Source organism: Diabrotica undecimpunctata, chromosome 5 (assembly GCF_040954645.1).
Source record: "Diabrotica undecimpunctata isolate CICGRU chromosome 5, icDiaUnde3, whole genome shotgun sequence".
NCBI lineage: Eukaryota > Metazoa > Arthropoda > Insecta > Coleoptera > Chrysomelidae > Diabrotica > Diabrotica undecimpunctata.
The window spans coordinates 95,106,397-95,134,055 of record NC_092807.1 but is presented as its reverse complement, the minus strand read 5'-3'; the positions used below and the strand labels follow the sequence as shown (position 1 = coordinate 95,134,055).

General features: G+C 34.1%; 1 protein-coding gene across 1 annotated transcript in view; it reads right to left on the bottom strand.

The window, feature by feature from the left end:
* The window catches only part of LOC140441498 (uncharacterized), a 31,874-nt gene extending 4,670 nt beyond the window's left edge, over positions 1-27,204 (bottom strand). Inside the window, exons 1-7 of the mRNA XM_072532254.1 lie at positions 27,014-27,204; positions 25,781-26,046; positions 20,581-21,547; positions 15,682-15,985; positions 14,763-15,157; positions 10,579-11,774; positions 5,282-8,295 (exon numbers count right to left, since the gene is read on the bottom strand). Of these exons, the coding sequence (XP_072388355.1) occupies positions 5,282-8,295; positions 10,579-11,774; positions 14,763-15,157; positions 15,682-15,985; positions 20,581-21,547; positions 25,781-26,027 (6,123 nt within the window). The 5' untranslated portion in view covers positions 26,028-26,046; positions 27,014-27,204. The remainder of the gene's footprint in view (positions 1-5,281; positions 8,296-10,578; positions 11,775-14,762; positions 15,158-15,681; positions 15,986-20,580; positions 21,548-25,780; positions 26,047-27,013) is intronic.
* Between the last annotated feature and the right edge of the window lie 455 nt (positions 27,205-27,659).

The window sequence follows — 27,659 nt, the reverse complement described above, 5'->3', positions numbered from 1 at the left end:
TTATGCTCCAATACTTCGTGCCAAACCTTGTCGAAGGCCTATGCTACATCCAAAAATAAAGCTGAGCAATTCTTTTTTTCGTTAAGTGATCTTTTGATCCCGTCCGTGGTCAGATGGACTTGATCAATTGTAGAATGCTGATTTGGGAATCCGAATTGGTGATCGGGCATGCGTCGTCTTTCTTTGATAATAGGTTTTAGCCTCTTGAGCAAGAGCTTTTCGAACAGTTTTGACATAATTGGTAGGAAGGTTATTGACCGATACGACATCATTTTATGTGGCAGTTTGCTTGGTTTTGGAATCATGATGATCTCAGCTACCTTCCATAGTTGTGAAACATAATTTAAACGAAACGATACGTTAATTAGATTGGTAAGTTTAACCAGAGTCATTCTAGGTAGCTCCTTACGGACTTGTCCAGTTATCAGATCGTAGCCGGGGGCCTTTTTGGGATTAACGTTCGTCTTGATTTCATTTTTAACCTCTTTTGGTGTGGTTAAAGGAATAACCACATCATCTTGTCGAACGATTTCTGGGAGAGATTCATCTATGTCTACTATATATGGTTGGAAAACACTTTCGAGATAGTTTGCATACTTGTTTATTTCTTATAGGATGTGTTTGCATAATTGGTCTCTCTAAATTCTTGGTGATTTTCCATAGTGAGTATTCAGTACTAGCATCATTTGTCAAACGTATCAGGAATTCGCTAATGGATTCATTCTTAAGTTGCCTAATCTCTCTCTTTAGTTGTGAGACAAGTTGGTTTACTTTTGTTTTGTCTTGGGGTGCTCTGGTTAGTTGCCATTTTTTGCTTGCTCTTTTTTGTTTCATAGACTAATTCCAAGATTTCCTTAGGGTAGTTTTTTCCTTTTAATCTTCTTAGTAGTTTAGAGGTATTTTTCCAGGCCGCTTGTTAAATATTGGTATTGAATTTTTTCCCCTTAGCATCCAAGTCTTCTTTAGTTTTTAATGACACTGACAAATCAATTCTTGCTTAAGTGTAATAAATTCTAAAGCTGTCCCAGTCCGTTTTAATGTTAACCAACAAAGAGTCGTAAGGCTTTTAAATGATATTTTCACTAATAGTTAATTTAATGGGAGTATGATACAGGTTGACTTTTAAGTTCTCCTCTTCAATTTGTATATGGTTACTCGATACGTTCTTATTCATATAAAAGTCTATTAAATCAGGAAATTTCATAGATACCGTAGGCCAATACGTAGGCTTTCCTGTTGAGATTGCTTTACACTTATTCTTATTTATCGCTTTGAGCAATTCTTCACCCTTTGTTGTTATGAGTCTTGTAACATTTTTTTATAATTAAAATATTAAATACCTTATACCTTTACCCCTATTGCTGAGGCACCCATATATACGCGGGTGGTCTTGTTTACCATTAGAAAATTTTATTGGAACCTACCGACTTCCCAGATTACGGAAGAATCTACTTATCATCAAAAGACGCCGGTTTGGTTAATCCTCGAATAAACCTTTTCGGTTCCAGGCTGGTTTTGTTTAAACTTTGGTAAACAAAGTCGTAAAAAGTATTTTATAGTATTTTTCTGTAAGAACCTAATCCAAAAGATTTTATATCTCTTCACGTTTCTTCTCGTTACTTCCTATGTTATTGGAACCTTTTTACCTTCCTAGAAATACACACAGGCTGGCCTGTCATTTTTAAGTGGGGGTTATCCCACTTTTTTTTGGGGGAGCTTGTGGAATTTTGAGAGTGAGAACATTACTTCTGAGAGGGCAGTCTTTGAGTAAAGACGCTTGCTTATCTTACCGTTCTCTGTGAATTTTTTCTTTAAGTGTGTATACACTTAAATATTAGAGTTTCTTAATCTAATACCATTTTAGATTAAATATGGTTATAAAGTACCATTATTTAAATTAAATTCAGTGCTTGATACTAGTAACGTAAAGTAACTTCAGTGAACTAGTGCAGGAGTCATCGAGATTTATTGTAAGTTATCGTAATCATATTTCCTTCAATTATCTGGGCGAATAATATGGTATGTAATTATATTACCCAGTTTTGGATGAATCGGCGTCAACCATTTCATCATCTGTAGTTAAGGTTAACTACCGATTTAACAATTTAACATAATAGAAGAATATTTGATATTTTCATACCAACTTTCAATCAGCTATTAAGAACTCCTCACTAATAAGTAATTATTGCGAACATTTAATTCTCAGTAAGAACAGTTAATCATTAAATAACAGTGCGAGACAGATAGTTAACATAAGACCAAGTGCGGGTTGGTTTAATTTTTGTACTACAGAATTCTTGTAACCTTTTTATATTCTTTTGAATTTCACTTTAATTAACTTTGTTTTATTTGCTATTTATTTTTTTTTTCTTATTTATTGTGCCCGTTATCTTGAGATAAGCCCATAAACAGCGAAGACAGAATTCTTTAACCAGCTTAAGTTGAATTTTCTTAAAAATTATCAGGCTCTCTTCGCTGATAACTTAAACTGTGCATGATTTTATTATACTGCATCAGTAGAGGTGTTTCTTAATCATAATACTGTTTATTTCTATATGTATACAACCATTCATTAATTGATGGTGCATTTTTTTACTTGTTTACATACAGCCGCCTATATAATTGTGTTGTTGAATATATTGTTTTGTTTTATCAATGAATTTTATTTCTGGACTCCTAATAAGTTTCCTGATAAAATAATACCTCTGAATATTTGCTTACTACATTAAATTATTATTATACCTTCGACCAGGAGAAGGATCAGGCTGATTAAGTTTCGTAGGTAAGTAGGTGAACGGAGTACACCTAATATATTTATTATTTGTTTATGTAGTGTGTGAACCAAATTTATTTAATAATTAACTGTCGATATCTTTCCTTGGTTTTGGTCTCAGAACCTAAGTATCTTTCCTTATCTCTTTTTCGTTTCTAAGGTTTCTTAACTTTCCCCTTGAACCCCAAAAAGGTAAGTGGTGCCCTTTTTCTATCTTATCTTATCTTTGGTAATTTTACCTATATATCTTTTTGTTTATTTCTGTATCTTTTCTAATATATCTTATCCTAGTCTATCTTTACTTATTTCGTCCGTTGGACCCATTCCAGATTCCAAAAGATAGTTTCGAATCCACGTCTCGTCCTCCACCAACCATCTGGCTGCCGTCCACAGTCTCTCCATTGGTGACCATCCAAAAAAGGTATCCGAGGTTACAGTCTTGAAGCCTGTTGTGTGTGTTTCGCGGTAAAATCTCCTTCCATGCTGAACCGATCACCCGCGATGTTAAAAAGTGTAGTATATCTTTCAGCTTTGATGTTGTATTTTGGAGGACTATATAGACCAATAACCGTCACGTCATAGTTCTTGGTTCTAACGTTTACAACCGTTGCCTGAATATCTTTAGTTTTAAATTTGACTTCTTCGATATGTAAAGATTTTCTCTGATTATATCCGTACTACCTCCACTTGCATTATCTTTAGAATGTATGGTGTGGTAAACTTTGAATTTCTTAAATATAATGAATGATTGTTAATGAGGTGTGTTCATATCAATTTTGTTCATATTCATGGTTAGTTGCAACTCTTGTTACCTTTGCATTAATCCGTCGATATTCCAACTCATTATTTTAGGACCGCTCGCCATTTATATTTTCTTTTTTAGGATGGCTCCTTTATTGCTATATTCTAGAGCAGTCAATTTTTCCTCAATTCTTTTAAATGAGCTTTCCTGGTCAGTCAGTTTTTCCATAATCACTTGAAGGCTGATTTTTATAGTCAAGCCTTGTTCATTATTAGATTTTGTTACCCTTCTAGTCTTAGTAGATACATTTAGCAGTTTGTGCATATGTCTTATTAGCGCTTACTACTGAGGACTTTGTATTTTGGTTTCTCTCTGAGTTTTTATTAGTATTTATTCTAGCTTTTTCCCTCTGATTTCTTTCGCAGTTGTTATTTGTGTTTTTTTTTAGCTTTTTCCTTTTGGAAATATTGGGCAGAACTTGATTTTTATGAGCAATTCATTTTAATTTTTTGTAGTCCTTTGGCCACTTTGCATCCTCGATAGTTATCAGGGTGAGGCTCTCCGTAGTGAAGAATCAATTTTGAGTTATTGATTGCATCAATGGTAACTTTAATTCCTAAGATATTGGTAATCTGAAATTTTCTATCAATGCTGTTTTTATTTTCATATTCCAACATAAACATGTTTAGTGATTCCTTAGTTCTCCACTTTAGTTTGCTTACAGCTAGAGTTATTTTGAAGCCTTTTTTGCGCATCTTCTCTGTGCTACATGTAGAATGTATCTTTTTGTCAACACCTTTTTTGACCTTTCCTGCTTGTTTTCAAATGAGTGATACTGAAGATTTATTTCATTCAATATACATATAAATTTTCTATAACATATACTATCTCTTACATTAATTTTAATTTATTTAAATGTATATTTCTCTAATACTCATATGAATTTTCATATACTGTATGTAAATAGATTTTTAATTAATAGCCAACCATTGTCATGATTATCTTTTCATGAAGTGCATAGACATTTTCCACTCCATCTACTATAACAGGTGGTGGTTGTTTTTTTTATTTGCGTATTAGCCACTTTATTTTATTGCGAAGTATAACTCTTTTTGTTATTACTTTGCTTTACTCTAATCCGTTCGGTTTCTTTCGCCAATTCTTTCTCATCCATGTGGTATTCTATGTTTTCTCCTTCTTATTTTGGCTTATTTAGGATTTGTTTCAATTGAGCGTTTTTAAAGATCAAGTTCTTAATTTTCTCACACATTAAATTAAGCTCGCACTGTTAGTAGTTTAGCTCGCTTAGTTTTTAGGTTATTCTGCCATGTTATCATTTTCACTCTTTGTTTGTCTCCATGCTGCGAATAATTGCTGTTCGTTATTTGATCTTGCATGATTATTCTAGAATAATTCATTGCTCCTTTGGATAAATGCTGATTTCGTATGTGTAGTCGAAGCTGTTGGTAGTGAATATATCAGTTTAGTAGTTCAAACGGCGAATTAATTTAAAGTATAACGTTCCTTCCAATTAATTCGCCTCAGTCCCAGCCTGTTTTGTGTATACATAGTTCTGATAAAACGCTGCGATAAGAATACTTTTTGTGACTATTGCGATAGATATTACGATGTCCAATGGAAAGTAAAAAAAATCTGATAAAGCGCTTTGGAAAGACCTTTAAAATGTTAATCAAATTAATACGTTCCAAAAGGATCATATTTTGCAGAACTACTGTAGAAATTATATATTATGATACTTTACTTACCACTTCATTACCATTATCCAAAGGCAGTTTACTCTTTACTTTTGGTTTACCGAAAAAAATATTTTTGAAAAAAAATCTCATTTTTCTACTGATTTTTCCTTTGCCTTTTCCTTGTTTGATCTGTGCTACAACTGAAAACAACTCATTCTCCAAATAGCTGTTGTCACCAAAGAGTTTAAAACTAAAAGCTGCTTCTTTTTCATAAACGTGCAATAAATTTTCAAAAAACTTCATTGTCGTTAGCTTTTTCACATCAGAAATACAACTGCAAGTTTTTGAATCATATTTTAATAGTAGATTTTTGTAAAAAAGTGAACTATTTATATTTGTGGTATTCTGTTCTTCCGTGTCAATATGTAGTGTGATGTAGCCACTATTGAAGTTGGTAGATAACAAGTAAACTCCAGGATCCAGAAGCTTTTTTAATACTACGATGTCTTCTAGGCAATCATTTTCAATTATTTCTTTAAACAGCGGCATAGATTGAAAAACACGCTTACATTTGTCATCAGAATGTAATGCAACTCCAATTTGGGAGTATTTAGGGAATGCCATTTCACTTTGAGTCCGTTTGGGAATAGTAAACTCTTCTTTTCTTGGAGTAAAATCTGCATTGCTGATACTTTTTTTTAATTTCAATCCACAAGAGTTCCTTTTTTGTGTGACCAATTCCAGTAATTTATCAGTATCTTCATTTTTATAGTATTGTGGGTATGAATATCTCTTTAAACTAATATTTGTAGACATTTGGACTGTTTCAAATATTAGATTATCGTCTTTGTCATTCATATCGATCATATATTTTACATCTTTTAAATTATTTGGATGTGCATTAACGTGAAGGGAATCACAAAGTTCTGCGTAAGGATAATAACTAGTGGTACTTGGAGCAATATCCTCTTTGATTGTATCTGTCGATTCATTTTTCATTTCATAACACGAAGAAGTGTTTCCAAACAATTCTGCACGAGGTCGTAGCAATTCTGCCATGATTGGCCTTTTGAAGAAAGTTAAAGGGTCATGTTTTGACTTTTCCGAACTGACATAACCGCTCTCTTCGGAATTATATGACTCCACAAAACTACCAGTTTCAGTCTGCTTTATATTAGAGTTGTGTTTGAAGGTAAATCCTAGAATGGGGTTAAAATTAATTTTTTGTTCTACTAGATTTTGATTATCGTCATCTTGGTATAAGAAATCACATGAAGAATCTGAAGGTTCAATTGTGCGGCAGCTACAATTTCGAGTAATACCAGATTGTTTGCTTATGCTGTACGTTTCTGAACTTGGCACTATAGTACTATCGTTGGACGATACTGCTTCTTTAACGTGTGTTGCTGAATTTTCGAACGTTTCAAAGTTGGCAAATGCTCTTAAGCAATGATTTAAAGCTATAAAAAAGTTGACAACTTCTTTAGAAGTGTCTTTGTTTATTTTCGATTGTAATTTTGAACATTCCGCTGAATCTGCCAATCTTCGTAATAGTTCAACCACATTTAGACGCTTTACTATATCTATGTTTTCCTGGACAAAGGTTAAAAGATTCTCAGAGTTATTTTTAACTAACAATCGAAGAGTTTCTTCCATAAATTCATCAACGGATCGCTCTATACTTTCTCCTGTTGAATTTTCGGGTATTTTGTTCAAAATCTTAGGATTGCTCGCTTCCATGTTCTTACCTAAGGTCAGATATCTTACTTCAAAGATTTGTCTTACTTTCTTTTCATGAAGATACATCTTCTTCTTCAATTTGCTTCGTATATTCTTATCGTATATTTTCCTTCTCTGATAAGAACTCATTTGAGGTGGTTTATAGTCCTTAGTCAATAGAAGTCGGCTTGTTATATTCGGCTCAATTGCCACAGATCTGCCTAAATAGAAGCTATCCATGCCAGAATTTGAGCTATCTGCTAAATTTGGGTTGTTAACATATCTATGTAGACATATAAGACTTGATGTTCTTCCCTTTTCTCTACCAGAATTCAGCTTCCTTAAGCTAATTTCTGATTGCGACTTTTTAAGAAGATACTCTCCTCCGTGATTGTCTATAGTTTTTATTTCTTTAGTAGGAGCACTATGCTGCTTTATTTTTCGCGGTATTCTTGTAGAAGGAACTACATTGGAACTGTTTTCTTTATGTTTCCTTGGATAATGTATTGCTGGATCTCTAACTTCTTCTTTTAGTTCGTTTTTTATATAAATATCTTTGTTGTGTTGACTTAAATTCGTAATAGCAATATCTCCAGGTTTATCCTTTAATTTGTATAATGATTGTTCGTCCTTTGTAATGTCTTGTATGTCTAGACATTTGTTGTCAACTGTATTTAATTCCTGAGCCTGCTTGGGTAATTTATTAAGACACTGAGGTATTCTAGAAGTCTTTTTAGGAGTTTTAGGTGTTTCCTCAATATAGCCAGGTCTCCGTGTCAAAGGTTTTTTATGTTTTATCAAAGATTTCACTCCAATTTCCTTTTTTTCTAAACAAGGAACCTGTGACATTATGAAATCGTTGTTGGTTTGAATTTCAATTGTACAAACAGTATCAGTATGTGACATTTCTTTGGTTTCAGTTATTTTCCTGGTAATATTAACATTAGTGGGGTTTGATATGTAATGATCTTCTTCAATCTGGTTATCCACTTTTTCAACAACAAGATTAGATCTAGGAACTAATTCTTCTGGAGTAACATTTGATGCACAGTTTGCTTTGTTTTCTTTACCTTTTAATCCATTAGCCGTCATAACAGTTTTTACCACCTTAATTGAACTATCGTTAGATTTGAAGATCTTGTCTTTTTCTTTTGTAGTTTCAGTGGAAGTTGCTATAGAATTATGGGAAATGTAATAAGAAGCATCTGTGCTATTATTATTGGAATCTTCTTTCCTTACGGTACAAGTTAGTTCGTGGTAGGATGTGACCTTGTCACTGGTAGTAATTAATTTCTCTTTAGTGCCCGGATTATTTATTTCAGTCTGACAATACGTTATTTTGGTCAAATGTTCTGCTTGATTATCTAAAATAATTAATTAAAAATTAGTTTAACAGAAAACTAGGTGAATTGCACACAATTGCAATGGAAAAATACTTTCTGCAACTGCCTACAGTTTGATAGGGTATGGTTCGATTCATTTGAACATTATTATAAACGTGGCAAATTAGGAACAGATGCAGGAACCACTTTGCGTCAGTTTTCCCTGTCGCACTGGGGGAACGTGACTGTATTGTTTGTAGCACTCAGTCTATTTGTATTAAAAAATTTTTCATACAAAAATCATTTCACGTAATTCAAGATTTACGACGTTAGAACCCCGCAGTGTTGCGGGGAAACAATCTGAACAGTTAAAAAGGGAGGAATTTTTAAAATGTCAACTATTTTTTTTACCAATCGGGCTAAGTGCCCTTCCAGACAGCAGCAAATGTGTAATAACGTTCACTTAAATTAACCTATTCTAACCAAACTAAATACACTACTATTCTGGAAATTAAAAGAAGAACTATGATGGGAGAGGAACTAGGATTACTTTTCGCACCTAGGGGTCATTCAAGGTGACTCACAGACAGAAAGTGTAGACCACGGAAAGTATAGGTAAAAAGAGCAACAGTTCTAACGAGCTTAACACCTACACTTAAGTTTTATGTTACACATTTTAATAAACTTAAGAATAATTTTATATACCTTGTACATATTTAATGATATCAAATTAAGTAGATTGAAAGGGGGGTATAATTTTTGCAATAATAAACTATTAATAAGTTCCTGTCTTTGTATTTCAAATTTACTACAAGCATAAAAAATGTGATCCAAGTCGCAAACCACATTGCAAGTTTCACAAAGTTCGGTGTTAACTACACCGATTTTATATAAGTATTGAGGGAAGCTTGCATGTCCGAATTTCAGCCTACAAATGGTCACAATATCATTTCTTGTAAAATCATAATCTTGGTGCCACAAAACCGTCGGAATAATTGGATGTAATAGTGTGTATCGTGTGAGGTTATTAGAGCAATAGTTTTTCCAATGCAATTTCCATTTTGCCTTAAAATTACTCTTAGACATCTTTAAAAATTCTTGAGCACCTAAATTGTTGTTGATATGCTGTCCAGTTGTAACGCTTTCTTTGGCTAAGAAGTCTGCAACTTCATTGCCACGAAGTCCTATATGAGCTTTTACCCAAGTGAATTTTAATTCGTATTGACTTTTTTTTAATTTATGAATTCTTACTTCTAATTCTTTAATGAAAGGATTTGTATCAGTAGCCATCACATTAATTGGGTTGGCGATGCATTTAAGAACTGATAAGGAGTCACTCAAAAACTGTATTTTTTTTAACTTATTTTTTTTTTTCGATATACTCGCAGGCTTTAGTAATACCAATTGCTTCTGCAGAAAAAATGGAAGTATTATTATTTAGTTTGAATTTTTCTTGAACGTTTGTTGATGGTAAATAGAATGCACATCCCGTACCATTATTTTGTTTTGATGCATCGGTATATATTTCCAGAAAATCTGACAAATTTGATATACAGGCGCTTAATATATTTTTACTTATCAACAAATTTTCATTGTATACAGGAATATTAATTTCTAGTGGTTCCAACATGTCAAAGAATTCAGATTTTTCGACTGAAATAGTTCTCTTTAAATCACTATTATAACTACTTGTATTTCTAAAATCCATACATAATGGAGGAGACGGTTTTTTAACCAGTACGTACTAGTTAATCGTGGAATCGTGGTTATGGAAAAGTAATACGTACGTCACCATGCCAACCACTGGTTCAATATATAACAAATCAGTCCAATCCTTGCAAATGCTGATGATATCAATATTGTTGTGAGAACGAAAAACGTTGTACGAAAGGTATATGTATGACTAAAAGAATCGGCTCCAATAGAACTAAATAAATGTACATGCAAAATAAGCACGCAACCACAAACCTAAGACCACTTGTTATAGACAATGCCATCGAAGCAGTTAACGAATTTGTATACATGGGAGCTCTAGTCATCACTAAAATCACACTACCACCGAGATAAAACGCAGAATTTGCACTGCCAATAGGTGCTATTTTTGGCTTAACCTCCTTCTTAAATCCTCAATTATATCGAGAAATACACTCATAGTCAGTATAATGTTGTCAGATCTTCAAAACTATAAGGTCACCAAAAAGGAATCGGTAACTATGAAGAATTTCGTGAAGTTGAAGAATAAAAATTGATAACTGTTTATAAATAATACATATAATCAAAGTAATAGTAAAACTTATTTTAGATGCAAAAAATTAGTAAATTTACCTTCATTTAAATTATGATATGATGTATCTACAGTTTTGTATTTACAATTTTCCAAATCTACTAGAATATTTTTATCGTCGTGATGGGATAAATTATTACCACCTGGATGTAGTTGTTTATCAGCTATATCTCTATTGAGTCGTTCATCAATTTTGTCCGCTTTTTTAACCAGTTTTTCAACTTTTTGATGTAACTTGGTTACATCTTGTTGAGTAGTTACAACTTGATCATCAGGTACGTTAAGATTTTTGTTATTCACCTCATTATTAGCCTGAGAAAGTGTTGCTAAATATATATGGTACATATTTTCCAGATGTTGCAATATTTGATTATTTTTGTTGGGAAATTGCTCTTTAGAAAGCATATTTTGTGTTTCTAAAGCATTCTTTAAAACCTTGAGATTGAAAAGTGCTGTATCTTCTTGTAGTTTCAAGTTTTTATTATCTTTGAGCCCGTCGAGTAGTATAAGTTTTTTTTGTAGGGCACTATTGTCTTCAGAACTTTTACAAAACAGATTTATGTCTGATTTTGATTTCAAATTAGCATCATTTTGTAAATGTTTTTTAATTTTTCTTTTTCCCTGTTGGCTCTTGATATCTCGATCAGGACTGTACAAACGATGAGGAGGTATTGACGGTTTAATGTGAGCATTTTGGCAATTGCTCTGGGAAAAGGCGCTATGGTAATTGTTAAAACCATGGCTAACGTCATTGTCGTTAAATTTATTGCGTCGTTCACAACGTGTTGGTAGTAACATACTGGATGAGTCTTTTACTGCACTATCTTTGTGTTTAACTGGTAACTTTTTAACAGTTTGAGTTTCATTGAGATCTCTATTTGGGTCTGAGAAATCAGATAAAATTTTAAGACTTTCATTGAAAATGCTTTGATCTTCAGAAAAATTGCTACCTGAACATTTATTACTGTCCAAAGAACATTGATAGTAAAGTTTTAAACGCTTCATTTTATTCGAGTTTTCCATGAAATTTCCACCTTCTTCTTCTAAGGGTATATATTTATTACTTTGATTGTGTGGTGGAATTGTTATAACAGATACCGTTTTACATTCAAAATTCTTCTTCAATGAGGTATTCTTTGCTGCAGCTTTTGTTGCGTTTAATCTTTTTGCTGGTTCTATACCTTCTACAATGAAGTTAGTTTTTCTTTGACAATAACTTCCTGGCCGTTGAGAATATCTGAAAGTTGATGCGGTATTAATATTTATTACTTGTTAAGAAGAAAATCATTGTAATTGAAAGAAAGAAAGTTGATTAGACCAGAGCGGATCTGTAAAAAACGACTACAGTTGGATATGAGAGGTGGCATTCTGATTTTTACAGAAAAAGTTGTGTGATAACTTGAGTTATAATAAGTGACTTATCCTCCCTCTCAAATAGGTCAAGAATATTAATAAAAAAATATTTAAAAATTACTAACAACATCGTTTTTTTTTCTATTTACCCTGCTTAAAGAAACCTTAAAACGATTCATTTTTGGAGCAAAGTTGTAAGAAAATAAAATAGCGACAATTAAATTTTCTATAAGATACCACTGGTTAAACATGTTTCAATTTTATTACATTGCTGCAAATTTCATTAAAATCGATTTAATAGATTTGTATTCCACCAGAATTATAAACAATATAGTAATTGTTTATATTCCGCCAAAGTGCATAAATTGACTGATACGGAATATATTCCAGAGGAAATTGGAAAGGAAGGAAGATTTACATGATGTAGAAAATTTGCGTTTCGTAGCAGAATCTCCGACTGAGGATTCCTTACATACAGTAAAAAAGAAAAAATTTTGAATAATGGTCATAAGTGAAAAAAAGATCAATTTTTGCATAAGAAATTACCTGAATCAAATGAAGAAGTATCTACTGAATCTCTAACGGCTTTGGAAGGACTGACACCATTAGAATTTTTTTTTTATATTTTTTGACTTAGATATTTAAGATATGATTATTCAATATTCTTAACAATATGCATATGCCAATGCTTATACATGATTTCAGTCTAACTAAAAGAGACATTTTCAACTACATTGTAATTTTAATTTCTATCAGAATATGACACGTTACCTCAAATTTTTTTTCTGAGGGCGGAAATTTCTAAAAGCCGTACCAGGTTAACCCATCCCAAGGAATGACTGACGTGTGTTGGATTCAGGGTAGAGGAGTACATCCCAGCCCAATTCCCCTTAGAAGAAAGAGGTTCTGCAAACGGATGTTATCCTATCTACCAACTAAAACCTTCTTCTTCTTACAGTACCGTCTCCTATCGGAGGTTGGCTACCATCACAGCAATCTTTATTTTGTTAGCTGCAGCTCTGAACAACTGTATTGAACTGCATCCATACCACTCCCTTAAATTTCGCAACCAGGAAATCCTCCTACGTTCCACATTTCTCTTTCCCGAGATTTTTCCTTGGATTATGAGTATAAGCAGAGAGTACTTTTCTCCTCTCATTATGTGGCCCAGATATTCCAGTTTTTTCGTTTGTATGGTTTTTATAACTTCGCATTCCTTCCCAATCTTCAGCAGAACATCTTGATTTGTTACTCTTTCTGTCCATGGTATTTTCCACATTCTCCTGTAACACCACATCTCGAATGCCTCAATGTTTTTGATGTTTATCTTTTTCAGTGTCCAGGCTTCGATGCCGTAGAGCAAAACGGAGAAAACATCCTAAAACCAACTAAAACCACCCTCTCCTAGTTGTGTGCAGTTAACTGTCGTAGGTGCCGTACTCCTAAAGTGGGATGGCCGCTGTAAGGCTGAAGATACTTTCGGAGCACTCCCTTCTTCTATCTAAATCTTATCTCTGTCGTTTCTGTCCAGTCCACAGTCCACCCAGTGCCTTAGGCGCGGGATCAACATCTTCCGTCTTTTTACTCTCTTCTTGTCATCTTTCCATTGATCTTTCTCTTTCTTCTTTTTTTATGGCTGTTGTCAAATGCTCTCTTCTCAAATAGAGATGTCTCCTTTCTACTGCTAACAAATGCAGAGGAACAGAACCCGTGATAGTATACAAGTCCACCACCGATACAGTCCTGTAGGCGCATGCTACTCGCAACAGACTTTTTCTGTCTATTTGTATCATGAGCTCCTTGTGGGTTGGTATCTCTACCACCTCAGTCCAGACTGGTGTTCAGACTACACAACACCCTGTAAGGCCCATCTTCTTTTTAATTTGGGTACTGTAATGTTAGGTATCCCCTCCCCATCACAGCCGCACTCTTCGCTGGGCTACCACCCGTATATGCTCCTCCCAACCGCCATATTGGTGTAGTGTCACTCCCTGGTATTTGACGCATTTCTTTGATGTTATCTGTACCTCTTCATATTGGAGTTTCATCCCAAGTCTTTTCCGTTTACCCTTTAGAATTATGGCTTCGGTCTTCTCTGCTGCGATTTCTAGTCTGTAATCTGTCATCCAGTCCTTCACGACGTTGCCCGTATCTCTTACCCGACATCGGAGATCCGGCTCGTCCCGCGCTACTATCAGCATACCGAGATCATCCTTAAAAGCGAAGGGGGTCATACCTTCTCCATATTCGCAGTTCATGACCCCGTCCTATGCCAGGTTCCATAGTGTCGGATAAAAGACTGATCTCTGTGGGGCTCTAGTCGTAACGTCAACGAGCATGGATTTATGGTTGTAAAAGACTCCATAAGCCGTAACAAATTTACCTCCACAAAACGCAATTTTCATTTTCACACCAATTGTTTTTCGCAATACCATTGTTAGCATAAGTTTCGAACGTGAAAATTTTTTTTGTTATATTTTTTCCTTAAATGAGCTTTACTTTCACGAATAAATCTAATTTTGTGAAATTACATTCGTTTTTCTTACCCTTGGTAAAAGATGGGTTAAGCCAAAAGCCGATCGTCTGATTAAATTTGACCAATAGAAAAAAAGTTCCAGAATATGCTTACATTATCTTTCAAGAATCGACATGATGATGACGAATGATCGTGAACAAATTTTAATGTTCACATTATTTGAATTGTAACTCAGTTATACAGGGAGCGTAGAAACATTACTGTGTTCTGAATTAAATAAAATTTAAAAATATATATAGGTTCTATCTTAGATATTATACAAAAAAGAAACAGCTAATTTCTAAGAAGAGGATTGTAGATTTATAGGAAAATAATAGATATAAATATTTTATTTACCTTTGACAGGGCATATTCTCTTCATCAGGTTGCTTTAAAAAATAGTTTATTCTGCTAGCGTCTTGACTATCAAGGGATAAACTAGGAATATTTTCACTGGAGAATATTGGTTTAAAATATACAATGGACGTTGATGGCTTTTCAATAGAGTCTCTATGTCTTGTAGATTCAACCAAATTTGTGGGACCAGTTGGTGTTACACGGTACTTTTCTTTAAGAATATTCATAGAAGCATTTTTGTTATAATTTGTTGGCGATAATTTTAGTCTGTTATGTTTTGAGTCATCATATTCCCTCTCCCTTGTATAATTCTTTGATGGGGTAGGATCTGGTTGTGTTGGTAAATGTAGAGAGTCTTCTCTTTTGCTTCTGTGCCTAGATTTTAACCTTCTTTCCTAAATAAATACTAGTAACTAACTAATAATAAAATAAAATTCATGAAAAGTGTGTATAGAAATAGATTTTTTAAGAAATAATATAAGTGGAATATTATTTATTTTTATTAATTATATTTTTTACTTTATTTTGTTTGAGGAAAACTAAGAAATCAAGCTAAAGACGTCAAAAAATAGTTGCAAATGTATAATATGTAAGAATATATAATCTTCTTCTTCTTCTAACGTCTACTTTGAGTAATTCTCATCCATTGTTTTCAGATGATTTGTTTTATATCCTAGTACGCCTCTTCTGCCTTTTGCCTACTGCCCTCCTGTTCTCTTTAGGTCTCTAGTTTGTTATTATCTGCGTTTATTGTTCAGGATTATCTCAAGCAACATAGATTAGTCACTTTTAAAGTTATGAGTGGCCAACATGATTGCCAAACTCCCGAATAGAGATGACACTTAAGATAGCATGAGACTAGTATCTATAATTACTAATTTTATTGCTAATAAATGTACTATTAAAGAAATATATTTACCCTTATTTCAGAATGTTTATCAGGATAATATCGACATGTTTCCTGGACATCTTCTATAAACTTCGGAGCAGCAACCTGTCCTTCACTATTTGGTATTGGTACTGCTAATTCTGGCTTTATTTTGTTCTTGCGAACCTTATTTTCTTTTTCTTCTGGTCGAATATCAGGTCTTATAAAAACCTTTTCAAAATTAATATTTTTGTAATCTTCTTCGGTATTTTCTAATTTTTTCTTACAATGAAGGTTTTCTCGCTTTCCAGACTTACTACGTTCCTTGGATTTTATTTTTTCTTTAAACTTTGTCCTAGATAAGAAAAGATTTACTAGATTAATTCTTTTGTATAGCATATTTTTGTCTAAACAGTTTATCTAATTTGTTAACTTTATTTATTATAAAATGTTCTAACACTTAGTTTATTAAAGTCTTTCTTAAATTTATATATATATATATATATATATATATATATATATATATATATATATATATATATATATATATATATATATATTCTTACACTTATGACTAAAAACTAGAACACAACTACTTTAATTTATATTATTTATTTACAATATTTATTTTCACTAATTTATTTCCGCGCTACAATTCGACGACTCGATACCATTATTCAGACTAACTGTTTTCATCGAAAATTCCCTATATATATAAAACAGCCGTTATTTTGGAGTCCCCTCAACTGGACGGCGACCCGTGTTGACCTTTCTCGAATAAAATGGAACGCCAGACAGGTTTCTAGCGAGTTGGAGAATACACTAGAAAACAATCGTTAGAATAACATGTTTACATGTTAAATATGAGTCATATTTATCGTAACATTGCCCCCCTCTTAAAAGATGGTTCCTTCTGGAACCTTGTCGGGACTGGAACTGGAAGGGTATGCTGGTATCGGCAACTGGACCCCCTTTTCAACTTTCAGTTGAATAAAAATGACAAGGACCGGTTTTCTCTCCGCACCAGTAACTATGCGGATTGCAACAGACTAACACCTGGACTTCGGTGTCTTTAAAGATCTCCTTCACCATACTTCGGATAACCCTCTAATGTAATTGGCGGCACTCTAACTTTGGCATGGCTAACTTTTGCACGTCGGACTCTAGTACGTGCTCTCTCAATTGAAGTAAGGCTTCCCATACATCTGGGTAGTTAAGTTGGTCACGAGCAGCACTTGGTTTACTTCCACTTCTTCATCTACGTCGTGATCACCTTCGAAAGACGCCAGCCGGTAATGGTGTACTATCATCGACTTTCCCCTCGGAATCTTGCTTATTCGTTAGATGACATCATTGATCTTCTCCATAATGAGGTATGGACATTTCCAAACCTCTTGCAACTTGGTAGAACAACCTTTTCGCTTCTTGGGATTATAGAGCCAGACTTTGTCGTTCTTTTTAAAGCACCCTTTTTCGGCTTGCGTATCGTACCGTTTCTTCATTCGATCACTATCGATCTAAAGATGGGAACGGACCAACTCGTGTACATCGTCCATTCTTCTTCGTAATTCGATCACATAATCTTCACCTACTACATCTTCTCCAGGTCGACACCCAAACTCTGGATCACAAGGTAGTCGCATCTCGCGTCCGAATAGGCCATTGTGAAGAACGGAAGATATTGGTCCCATCCTCGCTGATGATCGGACACCATCTTTGTCAAATACTTGCCAACTGTTCTATTCATATGTACTACCATACCATCTGACTGAGAATGATATGCTGTAGTTCTTGTTTTCGTCATGCCTAATCTATCACATATTCCTTGGAATAGATCGCTTTCGAAGTTCCTTCCTTGGTCACTATGGATCTTCAACGGCACTCCAAATCGGCTGATATATTCTTTGATCAACTTATTTGTAATGGTGGCGGCCTTCTGGTATGGAAGTGCGTAAATCTCTACTCACTTAGTGAAGTAATCCATTACTACCAACATGTACTTGCCTTCATTTTCACTTTCTGGAAATGGCCCAGCTATTGTTTCAAACGGGCTTCCAACATTATATTGTCTCATAGGAGCTCTCCTTTTTCGGTAAGGCCAGTTACTCGTAGCACAAATAGTAAATTTCTTACAACAGTCCTTTACGTCGTCGGAACTGTTCATCCAATAAAACCGTTCCCAAACTCACTGAAGGGTTTTCTTTACACCGAAATGCCCTCCTGATGGACTGTCGTGTAACTAAAGAAGTACTTCGGCTATTCTGCTCTTTGGAATCACCAACTGTCTTCTCTTCTCTGAACCGTCATCATTTTCCAGGACTCGTTTGAGCAAGCTATCTTTCATGATAAATGAGTCCCACTGGGCCCAATACGTCTTAACTACTGAGCATTGGTTTGATATTTCTTGCCAAGGTGGTGGACTGTTTTCCTCTTTGCATTTTCGAATTTTCTGTACAACTGAATCTTTCTCTTGTTCTTCCCTTATCTTAGTAGGCATCCAGTCGTCGTTGACCATCGTTGTTCTTAGCAGTGCTGTTTGCTTGGATTCTGTTTTGTTACAGTGGGAACACTCTGCTGGACATGGCCTTCTGGAAAGAGAATCAGCGTTCCTGTGACTAACTCCGGCCCGGTGCTCAATCTTGAAATCGTATTCTTGGAGTCGTTCTATCCATCTGGCTATCTGACCCTCTGGATTCTTAAACTGCATCAACCACTTAAGGGCGGCATGGTCGGTTCTGATTAAAAACTTCCTTCCATAGAGGTATTATAGAAGTGCTCCAATTTCCACATTACTTGCATCTGTATCTAAGATGAAATCTCCTTCTGGCAGTGGATACCCTAAAATTGGTGCTATGATTAAACGCTTTTTCAAGGTCTCAAAGGCATTTTGGCAGTCTCTATCCCAGAGGTAATCTCTTGCTTCCTCTGTGAGTCGTGTTAATGGCTTAGCGATATCTGCAAACTTCTTAATAAACCTCCGGTAGTAAGTACATGACTATACTGACTACAGTACGGTTTACTGACTATATGACCCAGATAATTTATAATTTATAATAATAAACTTTACCTTGAAATAGCTGGCACTTATTGGCGTTTAACATCAATTGGGCAGCTTTAAGTCGATTAAAAACGTTTTCTAAATTCTTCAGAGGATCTTCAAATGTCTCCCCTAAGACGAGTATGTCATCTAGATAAACCAGGCATGTTTTCCAAGCCCAAGCCTCTCAAATGTCGTAGGAGCATTACAGAGTCCAAATGACATAACGTTAATTCCCACAATCCAGATGCTGTGGTGAAGACTGTCTTCTCTTTATCTACTGGGTCCATTTCTACCTGCCAGTATCCAGACTTCAAATCCAAAGTAGAAAACAATTTACTTCCAGCCAATGTGTCCAATGTGTCGTCGATCCGAGGCAGAAGATAACTATCTTTCTTGGTAACGTTGTTCAGCAAACGGTAATCCACACAGAACCTCGTCGTTCCGTCTTTTTTCTCAACCAGGACCACCAGAGAGACCCATGGTTCTATCACCCCGTCTTTCTTCATTTACTAAACAATCGTTTCAGCTTCCTCTCTTTTCGCCTGTAGTAATCGTCGAGCTGTTGACGAATTGGCCTTAGCATTACCAGTATCTATTTTATGCTTAACAACGGTATTTTTTCCCGTCTTTCCTCCGTTCGGTACGAAAATATCACGATACCGCCGAAGAAATTCCCTTAATTTTTTTTCCCTTAATTTTCTTTTCTCCATCTGATTTAGAGACTGTCCAGCAACTGCAACCATTTGGTCGAATTTGTCCTTGGAATTATCGGATGTTGTCGTCTGACGGATTATGGATGTCACAGGTACACAAGTTCCTACTTTTGTCTCTTTTTTGATGGTCACTGGGTATTCGTTGACATTGATAAGCCTCACAGGTATTTCTTTAGCTGAAGTCACCAATTCCTTTCCAATTATGATTTCTCGGCCAACCTCGTCCTCATGGTTCCAAGGCTCCATCATAACAGGTGTCCCTTCGTCCACAATTCCCTGTAACCGCGCTAGTAAAGGGTGAGTGTGTAGCTATCCAACACCGACCGTTGGTAGCGGATACGGAGATAAAGGTAAGGAGGAAAGGAAAGCAAGTACGACACCAGAAAGTCAAGACGTGGAATTTAAAGGATAAGGATTTAGCTATAGTCTTTAAGAGTAGAGTGCTGGAAGAGCTTGAGGAAAAAGATACGGTCAATGGCTAGTGGAAAGCCAACAGCCAAGTTGTGGTGCGAGTGCAAGAGAAAGTGCTACGAGGAACATCTGGTAATGGGCTTCCCAGAGACAAAGAAACTTGGTGGTGGAACGATGAGGTGCAACAGAAGGTAAGAGAAAAGAAATATATACAAGATGGCAAAGAGCGAAGCAGAGGTCGATGTAGCTACTACTAAGCAAAGATCGTCTGCACAATTGTATGAAGAGTTGGAGACACCCGAGGGGAAAAGTTCCTACGGCATTGCTAAAGCAAGGGACAAGTCATCAAAGTTTTGACCCACGTGCGGCAGATTAAGAGTGCGGATGGAAGAATGTTAAGAACTGATGTTGAAATAATGCAAAGATGGTATAAGTACTTTAGTAAGATGCGAAATGAAGAACACTACAGGAGAGACAGAGGATGCAAGATCCCAAGTGAGAATGTAATACCGAGGGTAGCGAGAGATGAAGTTGTCGAGGCGTTAAATACGACGAAGAACGGTACGAATACCTGTGGGGGTTTGGAAGGTTCTAGGAGAGAAAGAGGTTGATATTTTGTGGCAAATGATGAGTAGGATATATGAGGAAGAAAGGATGCCTAATGCATGGAGAGAGAGCGTCATATCCTGGACTAATTATATTTTTAACAATAATTATAGGCAATCTTAAAAAATATTCGAGTTTTTTTGTCCAACAGTATAATGATTATTCTAAGTAACCACTTACTTTTGCTTTTTAGTTTCCTTTTCTATATTGCTTGGAGAAATTTCTACATTAGCGGCAAACATTGATCTGGAACGTTGATGTAGTTTAGTAGGAGATACAGATAGTTTTCTACTTCCATTATCATTTCGAGAAGATTCAGAAGATGCAGACATATTTCTTTTCTTTATAATTGATTCTCGATTTCTATGATTACGTTTGTCCTTTTTTTTTTCTTTTTCGCTCTGCCCTTGCTTTCCTTCAAGACATTCTGTAACTGTTGTGTTCTTTTGTTGGAGGTAAGTGTTGAGTTTTTGATCTATTAGTTTTTCAATTTTAACAAAATAGCTTTTAAGATTGTGTTCTATAGTTCTTGAGCATTCTTTTCCTATCATTTCTTCCACATTATTATTTTTATCAACATTTTTGTTAGTAATATTTAAGACAGATTTGGTGTGCTCTTTAGGAGGATCATTTTTAAATTTTGTTACATTAGATAAACGCCTGTGTTGATGATTACTACAGCGTATGTTTTCTGGAGAAGATTTAGCTCTTTCTTTAACATAATGTTTGTCATTTTGTCTCACTTTTCCACGTATGGCTTTAAGATATTCTTGATTCTTAGCAGACTCTTTAAATGGTTCCGTATTATCTATATGGCAGTACCAAATTTCAGACACTTTATTTTCTGTACTACGTTTATCACTTTTGGCTCGCGGTTTTTTTTCTTCCTTTTCTTTTAGCTTTGTAGGCATTGATGAACGTGGTCTATGTTGGCAATTTTCTCCCAAATGAAATGTTTTACATTTTTGTAATGATCCTTTTACCGAAGGGGCATAATTATCTTCTTTTGACTGTGCAAATTGTTTTTTGTTAGATTTGTTTTTATATTCAGAATGTTTTTCTACGATTTGTCTATCTGTAGACCTGTTTTCTTTTGATGCTTTATGTTTTCTGTGTTTGTGATCTTTTGTCTCCTTTTTAACGTTTTCTGAAATTGCAAACCAAAAAATTAATAAGCTTTAAATAAAATATAGGTCAAACTGGCAACAGGTTTTTGGGAACATATACCTGCTGCCAGTTGGATCTATTTATGCATTTTCCTATTTATATTGGGTGGTGAATCGTTGAATTTCTGCTTCCCTAATTTTTTTACATTCTAAAATTTTGCAAAAATATAATACGTTTGCCAGAGAAACATAACATGTTCAATATGCACAAGAAAGGTCGTAAAGTAGCTGGCTTATACAATAAAAAAAAAAACACTAATACCCTAGTAGATAACGCAGGAAAAGATATTATTGATGAAGAAAAAAATACTTGAACCAAAAAAAATCAGCCAAAACCAAACAAAAGGACAACATCTATCAGTGCTCCAGTTAATCTTTTTAATGACGTGTATATTACTGATGAAACATCTTCAAAAATCAGGTATAAAATAATGAATGATAGCCTCTGAAGGTTTCCATGTTTCAGAAATTTATTTATTCAGAATTTATAGAATTAAAATATAAATAAATAGCTGCTTTAGTTTACTTTCAAACATAATTCCACTTTTTTAATTATTATCCACAAGGAATCTACGTTCCTGTATTTGGCTGTATACCATATATTAAAAATTAATTAAAATCCTTTGTAAAAGGTATATATTTAAATATATACCTTTTACAAAGGATTTTAATTAATTTTTAATTATCGTTTAGGAATTCCCACTACTATATTGTTTATCAAAAACTGCTTCATTGATAACGACTATATTCTTGCTATTTCTGAAATACTTATACACACACTGTATATATTTATATACAGTACTATAGGTGACCTGATGCGGTTAACACATTTTTATAGAGTTCTGACAAATATGGAAAGCGAAAATAGTCAAAAGAAAATTTTCCAGGAGATGAAAAAACTATTATCAACAACGTGTATTATAGACTCCGTGAAAGGAATGAAAATATATTGGTCAATGACCTTACTATATGTAATCCTTTGGAAAACTGCAGAAGTCATAATGATACCTAAAGTAGGACAAGATAACCATGAATTAACATCATACAGTCCAATGTCCTTACTATCCATAAACTCAAAGGTGTTGAACCATATAATTGAAAAAAAAATATTATTCCGACACACCAATTTGAATTTCGTGATAAACACTCCACAGTTGACAGATCATCGAATAATAATTGAAATAGAAAAAGCATTGAAAGGGGTCAAAATTTGTTCAACAGTATTTCTGGATATCGCAAAAGCATTTGACAAAGTATGGTACGATGGCCTATTAATGAAAATAAAGAAAATATTTCCTATGCAACTCGTTGAAATTTGGCAGCCATACCTACACCAGCGAACATTTAGAGATAAAATGGAAAAACGAGTTAAAACCACTAAACTCAGGTGTTCCACAAGGTAGCGTTCTTGGACCAGTACTATACCTTTTGTATACATCTGAGATTCCTGAGAGAGAAAACATTCAACTAACCACGATGATACAGCAGTCCTGACAATAGGAGCAACTATAAAAGAATCTACTGTTAACCTACAAAATGCAATTAATTGCATAGAACGCTGGTCCAAAGAATGGCGTATAAAGTTTAATGAACAGAAATCAAGATCATTCTTACTATCAAAAAAATCAATTATCAAAAAAGCGAAATACCTGGGTTTAAATCTGGACGTCCAACAAATTGAAGGAGTATGTTAGTACAAAATTATGTATTGGCTGATAGATAGGTACTCTCAACTTTCCATCCAGAACAAAGTACTGATTCACAAACAGATATTGAAAACGGTGGACCTATAGCCTACAATTATGGACTGTACCAAAAAAAGGCAATTATAGAAATTTAGAAACACTCAAGAACCAAGGGAAACCTAGAACTAAGGAATATTGTACGTGTTCCATGATATATTTGGAATGAAGATTTACGTAGAGACCTTAAAGTCGAATCTATTCATAATACTTCAGCTTCTTGTCAACCAACCCCAGATGCAAAGGCTGAAGAGGACTAAACCGTTCCAGCATGTGTAATATGTGAAATTGTGCAAGGCTTAGTTAGTGTTGTGCATTGTAGCCGCAACAAGGACGTGAGCAGTTAGTGAAAAGCAGAGTCAGTGTAACCATAACAAAGAAGTGGGCATTCTATGTCAAAAGTTAGGTTAAGAAAATGCTGAATAATCTTGTAAATTAGGTGTATTCTTATTGTTTAAAATATAAAATATGTATGTAGTGAATTAACTAAAGTATCTACGAGAAATGTTCACAGTTCTCTAAAACAATTCAAATAAGGTGACGGTAAGTCAGATACGTTTGTTGAAAAAAATGAAAGAAGAAGAAGAAAACGTACTCAACTTAAAGAGGATATGAAGTATGCTATTCAGATAAAATTCCATGCTTTCTTTTTTCGAAATAAAATTTAAATCATAAAGATAGTCGCTGCCAAAATAGATTATTACGATTCGATACTCAAAATATCTTCTTCTTCTTCTTCGTGCGACTATGATTACTCCTGTTTGTCTGCCTCTTATTCTGTTTTAGTCGTTGTTGACTGTACATTATCTTTCCACCTTTTTGGCGGCCTTCCAACGGGTCTTCTGCTATACGGCTTGTTGTTTTTACAGATTTTCGCTAATCTATCTGGTACCATTCGGTTTACATGTTATTTCCAGTTTTTTTTCTTATTTTTATCCACCTGTTATGCATTGTTCGCGTATACTTCTGTTGGTTTGTCTGTCTCTGAATGATATGCCCGCTATTGATCTTAATACTTTCATTTCGATATTGTTGATTTGTTGTTTCGTCTTTCTTTTATCAACCACTTACTCTTGCCGCCTTTGATGCTTGCCTTGTGGTCTCTGTTCTTATATCCCTGTCACTAGTGATCTTTACTCCTAGGTAATTGAATTTCATTACTTGTTCTACATATTTTGCCGTCTATTTCTAGTTTGCATCTACGCGGCTCTTTACTGATCACTATACATTTAGTTTTTTCTACTGATATTCTCATATTAAGTTTGTTTGCTGTGATATTGAAGGTGTGGAGCTGCCTTTGTAGGTCATCTTCGTTATCAGCAATTAGTACTGCATCATCGGCATAGCATAGTATCGTGATTTTATGTGCTCCCATGTGGTATCCGTGTCGTTTTCTTACCTCGTGAATTATTTGATTCATCACCATATTGAATAACAGTGGGCTGAACGAGTCTCCTTGGCGGATTTCTCCTTTTAGTTATATGCATTGTTTCCCCTGTTGGCATTATAACTCTGGTCTTGTTGTTCTTGTTAATTTCATTAATTGTCCTTATTACCTGATGATCTATTTGTTCAGCTTGTAATAAATTTAAGATGTCATTTCGCTTCACCCTGTCAAAAGCACTTTTTTAATCTACAAAGCACATGTATGCTGGTTTTCCATATTCAATAGACTTCTCTATTATTTGTCTGATAATAAAAATTGCGTCTATTGTGCTGCGGTTCTTCCGGAAGCCTTGTTGTTCATCTGCCATGTTCGCTTTTTCCTCGATTTTATCTTTTTTGACTGCCGTTAACAATTTTAATGTACTATTCATCAGACTAATGCCTCTATAATTTTCAGGATTTCTTGAGTCTCCCTTTTTAAGTATCGGTAGCAGGAGACTTTCCTTCCATTCCGCTGGTACTACTCCGGTATTTATTATATCGACGAATAATTTTAGGAGCCATTTGCGCAGTGTTGTTCCTCCATATTTTAGCAGTTCATTGTTTATCTTATCAGGAGCAGGTGTTTTTGTGTTTTTTAATTTTTTTATTCATTCTTGTAGCTCTTCTTCTGATCTTAGTACTCTATCGTGAGTACTCAAAATATCACGACTTCATTATTGCGAACATTATGGCAAATGAGCATTAAATAAATGAAAAGAAGTAGAAACAGTATTCTTACAGAAAGAAAAGATATTATTTTGTGCCGGAGACATTATTATTTGTCCAAGACTATCGTCGGGAATAAGGAAAACTCAATTATTTAAACGAAACTTGACTAAATCAAAGACCACACTGTCTAAAAGGTGTGGCAAGATTCTTAAGTTAGAAACCGTCGTAAGCCTTTATTGAAGGGTTATCATCGGGTTTGCCAGCAGGCAAAGGAAGGAGACTCATTTTAACACACATAGAATGGTGACTCGGGTTTTTTGACTTATAAAATCTGTATTTATTTTCAGAAAAATAGTTATTAAACAAATTACTTACCAATTTCTACGATATTATCCCCGTGAATATTATATTTAAGATGTATTTCATCTTTGTTCTTTTTCACTGAGTTACCACTTTCAGTGTTTGGTTGATTATTTTTGGAAACACCATTAGAATTTTCAACATTTCTTTCTTCAGTTTTTCTTCGGTGATGCCGACGTTTTTTGTCCTTGATTTTTTTGTGATCTATTTCAATATTACTTTCCCTATGCCTATGTTTCTTTCTGCGCTCTCCTGATTCCATATTTTGCTAGAAGTTATAGCTTCGGGAGAAAAATAAATTATTTGTTATAAATAGAAGCCGAAAATAATGTTGCCTTATCCCGGGAACAAATTAAATGCGGCAAGGTAGCGTAATTTCTATACTTCTGTTTAAATTTAGAAGACTCTTGAAAGAAACGGGGACGAAACCAATAAAATACTTGTTTTCAATATCCAAATGCAACTTATTTAGTCCATAGAAATAAATTATTCCTCGAACTTTGACCGGGCCAGGTATCTAACAAGATTTTTAAGTTTTATGGAGCTCACTAACTAAAACCTCTATATTTCCTGCAGTGGGTTCGACGGCTTTTTTTAAATTATTAACAATTTAAGGTCAAAAATGCACCCCTTGAAGTACCTACCTTCGTCTACCAGTAAAAAGTAAATATATTATAGGTAAATATAAAAATATTTTAAAAGACATTATAGGAAAAGAAAATCACAGTTTTCGAAAAGGTGTGTCCACTATCGACAATGTTTTCGTTATAAAACAAAAAATCCAAAAACGAAGCGACTAACCTAAATTTTGAAAAAGCCTTATTAGAACAATCAACATATGTAAATACAAAAATAATGCACAAATACTGTAGGTATCACGATTCAAATGCAGTCAAATGAAACAAAACTAATAAAAACAATCCTGAGACTAAAACACTTTTTAATTATATGTACATGCAACTAAAACAATACTTTTGCCAATAATCCAAAATTGACACCTAAAACGAGTGAACAAAAAAAAGTGTCATCAAGAGTTTGGAACTGGAAAACAGCAAAAAATAAATAAAATATAATAACAATGAAAAATAGAGAACTCCGTGAAGGAAACTTAAACGATAGGACGAGACTATTTATTCCAGTATTACCTAATGCAATTTTGACCTATCTACTTGTTATGTATGTTTAACTCATAATTTTAATTCATATTTCCCCGTTAAAAAAGCAATTTTTGGTTATCTTAATACTTACCAAAAATAATTTCGTAAAATGGTAAAAATAAGTTGTCAATTTGTGTTTATATTCTTCAGATCGTATATAAAGGGACTACAAATTTTCATTTTTATTGTTAATTAGTATAAAATTTTATCAAATATTAATATTTATGTTATTTCTTTAGTTGACATATATGTTCGGAAATAAATAGCCAAAATGTCATCAAAAAAGTATTTCATGACACAGAATAAAATGATAACCGTGAAAGCCTACTTAAGCGAATTGTAAAATCTCAAGTTTTTTTATGTAGTTTATAACGTTATCTTTATTATATCACTCTCGCTAATTTTTTAGTATACTGTTATTAGTCCGAGATAGTTAGTATTTTGTTGTGATAGTGTTTTCGCAATAGCTACGGACTAAAGTATATTTCAGGAATTTGCGACGGTTTTGGATTATCACCAAGCAAATTATATGCTTACAGCATAAGTACGAAAGTAAATTACTCTATTAGTAATGAAAAAATTAAACAAGTAATTTCTAAATAAAACGATAACGTAGAAAGTCTGATTGAATTATGCGAACTAAACAGGCTAAAAATCACCAACGGATTCTTCAGACATAAAACTATTCATAAATATACATGGACGCAAGAAAGACGAAAGCTGAAATCGATAATAGT